The sequence below is a fragment of the Mus caroli genome, unplaced genomic scaffold (genome assembly GCF_978045245.1).
Source record: "Mus caroli unplaced genomic scaffold, Mus_caroli_1 scaffold_2, whole genome shotgun sequence".
NCBI lineage: Eukaryota > Metazoa > Chordata > Mammalia > Rodentia > Muridae > Mus > Mus caroli.
In genome coordinates, this window is record NW_028227257.1 from 94,100,979 (window position 1) to 94,109,527 (window position 8,549).

Sequence of the window (8,549 nt, forward strand, 5' to 3'; positions counted from 1 at the left end):
TTAGCAACAGAATTGTAAGTTCTTGGTTGTTCTCAGCCACATAGTTAATGTGAAGCCAGACAAGACTACAGAAGGTTCTGTTGATGCAGAGACAGGATGAATACAATTTCCAAACCACTCTGAGCAAGACCCAATCTCAAAACAGAACAAAATATGAAAACAAAATCAAAAGCATTTAATATTATTTTATTATTCTGTCCCTGGTAAAGCCCACTGTACCATAGTTTTTTAGATATAAATGTTGTCTTCTATATTTTTCTTGAATGGAGCAGAACTGGTTAGGTAGAAGAAGCCATATCTTATATGTCATGCTATAGGCTCTCTGACATACAGGATTTTACAAATAATTTATGTTAAACTTACTTCCTGCACAGATCGACACTTTTGAGCCAAATGGAGAAATTCAACCACAGTGCAAGGATCCAGGTCACTGAATTTATTCTCTTGGGACTCACCAACAACCCAGGCCTCAAAGCACCATTCTTTGTAATATTTTTAGTCATATATTTGGTAACGCTGATGGGCAGTCTGGGCATGGTTATCCTGACTCATATAGACTCGAAACTACATACTCCTATGTACTTTTTCCTGAGACATTTATCAATCACAGATCTTGATTACTCTACAGTTATTGGTCCAAAATTGATGGTAAATTTTGTTATGCAGCAGAATATAATTTCCTACACAGGGTATGCTATACAACTGACATTCTTTGAGATTTTCATTATTACTGAACTGTTTATCCTCCCAGCCATGGCGTATGACCACTATGTAGCCATCTGCAAACCTCTTCTCTACATGATCATCATGGCAGGAAAAGTATGTTGGGAGCTGGTACTGGTACCCTATCTCTATAGCCTATTTGTGTCCTTACTTCTCACAATTAAGTTATTTACACTGCCCTTTTGTGGCTCTAACATCATCAGTTACTTTTATTGTGACTGTGTCCCTCTGATATCTCTGCTCTGTTCTGACACACATGAATTAGAACTGATTATATTAATTTTCTCAGGCTGCAATTTACTCTCTTCCCTGCTCATTGTGCTGGTGTCTTACATGTTCATTTTTGTGGCAATTCTCAGGATGAACTCCAAGGAGGGGAGGTCCAAAGCCTTCTCCACGTGCAGCTCTCATCTGACAGTAGTGGTTGTGTTCTACAGAACACTGATGTTTATTTACCTGCAACCCAAATCTAGTCATACTTTTGAAATTGATAAAATGGCCTCTGTGTTTTATACACTAGTCATTCCTATGCTCAATCCATTGATATACAGCCTAAGAAACAAAGAAGTAAAGGAGGCCCTTAAGAGAACTCTTACTCATGGACTCAGAATCCACACTTAATAACTCAATTCATGTGCACAGCCTCATACTATGTCAGACCGTGAGACACATGAGATTATCAAATAGCAGAAATGCACAGCAAGATTGAGTCTCTTTTTTCATTTCTTACATGAAAACCTCTTTTCCTTCCAACACAAAATAATAAAAAATAGGACTAATAAAATAAAATCTTCAAATCATAATCAAGATCCCATGGGAAACAGTAGTTTATAAATATGGGAAAATGTAGAAATGCAATATTTTTTTGTTGTTTAAATTTCATCTTGTAAAAGAAAAAAATAAAGGTTAATTAAAATGAATCAATATAAAGTATAGAATTGGTAACCTCCATATTATAGCTGTGACTGTGTACTAAAATTAAATAAGATTATACCATAAAGAACATACCAGCTAAACTGGAGGAGAGAAAAATGTGATCAATGTAATTACACCAGAAAATCAATTTAAAAAGTTAAAGCTAAAGTTCAAAGAAAAGAATAGATCCAGGATAAAATTTCAATCAATGTTAGATAACATTTTACATATCAAGGAAAATTATACATAGAAAGATGTTTTTTTATTTAGACACTATGAAGAGTTACCATGGGTAACTTCACAGCCACTTGATGCAATCTTGTTTTTTTTTTTTTAATTTTTTATTAGGTATTTTCCTCATTTATATTTCCAATGCTATCCAAAAGTCCCCAGTACACCCCCCCCCGACTCCCCTACCCACCCACTCCCACTTTTTGGCCCTGGTGTTCCCCTGTACTGGGGCATCTAAAGTTTGCAAGTCCAATGGGCCTCTCTTTCCAGTGATGGCTGACTAGGCCATCTTTTGATACATATGCACCTAGAGTCAAGAGCTCTGGGGTACTGGCTAGTTCATAATGTTGTTCCACCTATAGGGTTGCAGATCACTTTAGCTCCTCAGGTACTTTCTCTAGCCCCTCCACTGGCGGTCCTGTGATCCATCCAATAGCTGACTGTGAGCATCCACTTCTGTGTTTGCTAGGTCCAAGCATTGTCTCACAAGAGACAGCTATATCAGCGTCCTTTCAGCAAATGCTTGCTAGTGTATGCAATGGTGTCAGCCTTTGGAAGGTGATTATAAGATGGATCCCTGGATATGGCAGTCTTTAGATGGTCCATCCTTTTGTCACAGCTCCAAACTTTATCTCTGTAACTCTTTCCATGAGTGTTTTGTTCCGAATTCTAAGGGGCAAATGTCCACACTTAGGTCTTCCTTCTTCTTGAGTTTCATGCGTTTAACAAATTGTGTCTTATATCTTGGGTATCCTAAGTTTTTGGGCTAATATCCACTTATCAGTGAGTACATATTGTGTGAGTTCCTTTGTGATTGTGTTACTTCACTCAGGATGATGCCCTCCAGGTCCATCCATTCATTCTTTTTAATAGCTGAGTAGTACTCCATTGTGTAAATGTACCACATTCTCATTATCCATTCCTCTGTTAAGGGGCATCTGGGTTCTTTCCAGCTTCTGGCTATTATAAATAAGGCTGCTATGAACATATTGGAGCATGTGTCCTTCCTACCGGTTGGAACATCTTCTGGATATATGCCCAGGAGATGTATTGCTGGATCCTCTGGTAGTATTTTATGTCCAGTTTTCTGAGGAACCGCCAAACTGATTTCCAGAGTGGTTGTACAAGCTTGCAATCCCACCAACAACAGAGGAGTGTTCCTCTTTCTCCACATCCTCGCCAGCATCTTCTGTCACCTGAATTTTTGATCTTAGCCATTCTGACTAGTGTGAGGTGGAATCTCAGGGTTGTTTTGAGTTGCATTTCCTTGACTATTAAGGATGTTGAACATTTTTTCAGGTGCTTCTCTACCATTCGGTATTCCTCAAGTGAGAATTCTTTGTTCAGTTCTGAGCCCCATTTTTTAATGGGGTTATTTGATTTTCTGGAGTCCACCTTCTTAAGTTCTTTATATATATTGGATATTAGTCCCTTATCTGATTTAGGATAGGTAAAGATCCTTTCCCAATCTGTTGGTGGTCTTTTTGTCTTATTGAGGGTGTCTTTTGCATTGCAGAAGCTTTGCAACTCTATGAGGTCCCATTTATCAATCCTCAATCATACAGCACAAGCCATTGCTGATCTATTCAAGAATTTTTCCCCTGTAACCATATCTTCGAGGCTTTTCCCTACATTCTCCTCTATAAGTTCCAGTGTCTCTGGTTTTATGTGGAGTTCTTTAATCCACTTTGAGTTGACCTTAGTATTAGGAGATAGAAATGGATCAATCCGCATTCTTCTACATGATAAATGCCAGTTGTGCCAGCACCATTTGTTGAAAATGCTGACATTTTTTCACTGGATGGTTTTTGCTCCCCTGTCAAAGATCAAGTGACCATAGGTGTGTGGGTTGATCTCAGGGTCTTCAATTCTGTTCCATTGGTCTACTTGTCTGTCATTATATCAGTACCATGCAGATTTTATCACAATTGCTCTGTAGTACAGCTTTAGGTCAGGCATGGTGATTCCACCAGAGGTTCTTTTATCCTTGAGAAGAGTTTTTGCTATCCTAGGTGTTTTGTTGTTCCAGAAGAATTTGCAGATTGCCCTTTCTAATTCCTTGAAAAATTGAGTTGGAATTTTGATAGGGATTGCATTGAATCTGTAGATTGCTTTTGGCAAGATAGCCATTTTTGCAATGTTGATCCTGCCAATCCATGAGCATGGGAGATCTTTCCATCTTATAAGATCTTTAATTTCTTTCTTCAAAGAATTGAAGTTCTTGTCATACAGACCTTTCACTTCCTTAGTTGGAATCACGCCAAGGTATTTTATATTGTTTGTGACTATTGAGAAGGGTGTTGTTTCCCTAATTTCTTTGTCAGCCTGTTTGTCCTTTGTGTACATAAAGGCCATTGACTTGTTTGAGTTAATTTTATATCCAGCTACTTCACTGAAGCTGTTTATCAGGCTTAGGAGTTCTCTGGTGGAATTTTTAGGGTCACTTATATATACTATCATATTATCTGCAAAAAGTGATATTTTGACTTCTTCTTTTCCAATTTGTATCCCCTTGATCTCCTTTTGTTGTTGAATTGCTCTGGATAGGACTTCAAGCACAATGCTGAATAGGTAGGGAGAGAGTGGACAGCCTGATTTTAGTGGGATTTCTTCCAGCTTCTCACCATTTACTTTGATGTTGGCTACTGGTTTGCTATAGATTGCTTTTATCATGTTTAGGTATGGGCCATGAATTCCTGAGCTTTCCAAGACTTTTATCATGAATGGATGTTGGATTTTGTCAAATGCTTTCTCAGCATCTGTGATGGTTTGTATATCCTTGGACCAGGGAGTGGCACCATCTGAAGGTGTGGCCTTGTTGGAATAGGTGTGACCTGGTTGGAATGGGTGTGTCACTGTGGGTGTGGGTATAAAATCCTCACCCTAGTTGCCTGGAAGTCAGTCTTCCACTAGCAGCCTTTGGATGAAGACATAGAACTCTCAGCTCCTCCTGTGCCATGCCTGCCTGGATACTGCCATGCTCCCACCTTGATGATAATGGACTGAACCTCTGAACCTGTAAGCCAGCCCCAATTAAATGTTGTTTTTTATAAGACTTGCCTTGGTCATGGTGTCTGTTCACAGCAGTAAAACCCTAACTAATACAGAAGTTGGTACCAGGAGTGGGGTATTGCTGTGATAGGCCTGACCATGCTTTTATTTGACAGAATGTGGATTTTGGGACTTTGTATTTGGAAAGCAATGGAATGCTTTAAATGGGGCTTAATGGGTCATCCTAGTAGGAATATGGAAAACTTAGTTGCTGGGAGTAATTTGAACTGTGTTGACCTGGCCCAAGAGATTTCAAAGGAGAAGAATTTCAGAATGTGGCATAAAGACTGGTTTTGTGGTATTTTGGTGACGAATGTGGCTACTTTTTGCCCTTGTCTAAAAAGTTTGCCTGAGGCTAAGGTGAAGAGACTTGGATTAATTGCATTGACAAAAGAAGTTTCAAAAAAGCCCAGCAGAGACTTTGTTCTCTGGTTAAGTCTCATGAAGAGAAGTTTGAACAAGCATAGCAAGCTTAGAAAGGAAAAATATAAAATATATGGTTTGAGTATTAAAGGAGTACCAGGAAGTGAAATGGAGCAAAATCTTGTGTTCTACGAGATAAAGATTAAGGGAGTGGGACCTTGGGGCAAGATCCTACCCAGCTAAATTAGATCCAGGCATGTTGGTACACACCTTTAATCCCATGAGACAAGCATGCTGATCTCTACATTCAAGGTCAATCTACAGAGCAAGAACCAGGATAGCCAAGCTTAGGCAGTGAAGGATTTAGAAAACATAAAGCTAGTGATAATGTAATAATACAAGGGGATCATGTTCTAGTTCCTGTAAGCAGCAGAACTTGGCAGCTTCAGCCATGTGCCTCTGGCTCTAGAGTTAAGAATGGAAGGAACTACTGGGAAAATTGATGCTGGTTAGCTGGAGCTAAGGAATTAGCAGTGATTAAGAAGAGACCAGCATCACTGAGGTGAAATCTTCTGGAAATTGTTTTCTGGAAGCACAAAGAAGCTGTGTTCCAGAGATAACCAAGGTTGCACCTCATGCTGCGGCTGGACTTGGTAATATGTAAGAGTCACTCAGGTGATACTGCTGATACTGCTTGTGAAGGAATGAAGGGATAATGGAGAGAAGCTGAGGCTTAGCACTGTGAGAGGCCAAGGAAGGCCATTGGAGAAGGTGAAGCCTCAGCTGTAGTTGATGGCCCAGGACTGAAGGGGTCATGCAAAGGATTTGAGGCTTGGCACCCTGAAGAGAGCCTATGAGAGGCTATTGGTGAAGCCTAGTTGGAGTGGAATATCCCAATGTATTGGAGATGTCAGTATCATGGAGTGATCACCAAGAACTGCAGCCGTAGTAGAGTGGATCAACCTGAGCTTAGAGTGCTACAGAGCACAGAGATGGAAAATTGATGCCAGCCCTTAGGAGGAGTCCAAAAGATCCAGTGGAATCCCAGACACTAAAACAAGAAGCTGTAACATTGAAATTGCCTTGGAGACTCAAAGGTGTTAAAGATGCCAGAGCCATGGGATACATGCTGAGGAAAGCTGCTAACAGGGAGTGGAACCAGCCTAGGAGAAAGCAGTTTGTTGCAGTCAACAAAGAAGAAAAAGGAGTGGAGATCTGAAGACCGCTTTGACATCAGCCATGGAGATGCAGAGTTTGGAGTTTGCCCAGCTGGTTTCCTGCCTTGCTCTGGAGATTACAGTTAATTAAGTTGGATGAATCTCAGAAGAGACCTTGAAATTTGGACTTTTAACATTGTTGTGACTGCTATAGACTATGAGGACTTTGAAAGTTGGACTAAATGCATTTTGCATTATGCTATGTTTAAGTGTGGCCTATGGGGACCAGGGAGTGGAATGTGATGGTTTGTATATCCTTGGACCAGGGAGTGGCACCATCTGAAGGTGTGGCCTTGTTGGAATAGGTGTGACCTGGTTGGAATGGGTGTGTCACTGTGGGTGTGGGTATAAAATCCTCACCCTAGTTGCCTGGAAGTCAGTCTTCCACTAGCAGCCTTTGGATGAAGACATAAAACTCTCAGCTCCTCCTGTGCCATGCCTGCCTGGATACTGCCATGCTCCCACCTTGATGATAATGGACTGAACCTCTGAACCTGTAAGCCAGCCCCAATTAAATGTTGTTTTTTATAAGACTTGCCTTGGTCATGGTGTCTGTTCACAGCAGTAAAACCCTAACTAATACAGCATCTAAGGATATGATCATGTGGTTTGGTCTTTGAGTTTGTTTATATACTGTATTATGTTGATGGATTTCCTTATATTGAACCATCCTTGCATCCCTGGGATGAAACCTACTTGGTCAGGATGGAGGATTGTTTTGATGTGTACTTGGATTCGGTTAGCAAGAACTTTATTGAGGATTTTTGCATCGATATTCATAAGGGAAATTGGTCTGAAGTTCTCTATCTTTGTTGGGTCTTTTTGTGGTTTATGTATCAGAGTAATTGTGGCTTCATAGAATGAGTTGGGTAGACTACATTCTGTTTCTATTTTGTGGAATAGTTTGTGAAGAACTGGGATTAGATCTTCTTTGAAGGTCTGATAAAACTCTGCACTAAACCCATCTGGTCCTGGGCTTTTTTGTTGTTGTTGGGAGACTATTAGTGACTGCTTCTATTTCTTTAGGGGATATGGGGCTGTTTAGATCATTAACCTGATCTTGATTTAACTCTGGTACCTGGTATCTGTCTAGAAACTTGTCCATTTCATCCAGGTTCTCCAGTTTTGTTGAGTATAGCCTTTTGTAGAAGGATCTGATGGTGTTTTGGATTTCTTCAGGATCTGTTGTTATGTCTCCCTTTTCATTTCTGATTTTGTTAATTAGAATACTTTCCCTGTGCCCTCTAGTGAGTCTGGCTAAGGGTTTATCTATCTTGTTGATTTTCTCAAAGAACCTGCTCCTCGATTGGTTGATTCCTTGAATAGATGTTCTTGTTTCCACTTGGTTGATTTCACCCCTGAGTTTGATTATTTCCTGACTTCTACTCCTCTTGGGTGAATTTGCTTCCTTTTGTTCTAGAGCTTCTAGGTGTGTTGTGAGGCTGCTAATGTGTGCTCTCTCTAGTTTCTTTTTGGAGGCACTCAGAGCTATGAGTTTTCCTCTTAGAAATGCTCCCATTGTGTCCCATAAGTTTGAGTATGTTGTGGCTTCATTTTCATTAAACTCCAACAAGTCCTTAATTTCTTTCTTTATTCCTTCCTTGACCAAGTTATCATTAAGAAGAGTGTTGTTTAGTTTCAACGTGTGTGTTGGCTTTCTATTATTTATTTTGTTATTGAAGATCAGCCTTAGTCCATGGTGATCTGATAGGATGCATGGGACAATTTCAATATTTTTGTATATGTTGAGGCTTGTTTTGTGACCAATTATGTGGTCAATTTTGGAGAAGGTGCTGTGAGGTGCTGAGAAGAAGGTATATCCTTTTGTTTTAGGATAAAATGTTCTTTAGCTATCTGCCAGATCCATTTGATTCATAATTTCTCTTAGTTTCTCTGTGTCCCTGTTTAGTTTCTGTTTCCATGATCTGTCCATTGGTGAAAGTGGTGTGTTGAAGTCTCCCACTATTATTGTGTGAGGTGCAATGTGTGCTTTGAGTTTTACTAAATTTTCTTTAATGAATGTGGCTGCCTTTGTATTTGGAGCATAGA

The 8,549-nt window shown here is 39.8% G+C and overlaps 1 protein-coding gene across 1 annotated transcript; it reads left to right on the forward strand.

Moving 5' to 3' along the window:
- Positions 1–390: 390 nt before the first annotated feature.
- LOC110289740 (olfactory receptor 8K1-like) lies at positions 391–1,344 on the forward strand. The gene has a single exon (XM_021156102.2). It carries the CDS (start codon positions 394–396, stop codon positions 1,342–1,344), a length of 951 nt encoding a protein of 316 aa, XP_021011761.2. The 5' UTR covers positions 391–393.
- Positions 1,345–8,549: the final 7,205 nt, after the last annotated feature.

What these genes read in the sequence shown, in the direction of transcription:
- LOC110289740 (XM_021156102.2), top strand. Translation starts at nt 394, where the DNA reads ATGGAGAAATTCAACCACAGTGCAAGGATCCAGGTCACTGAATTTATT.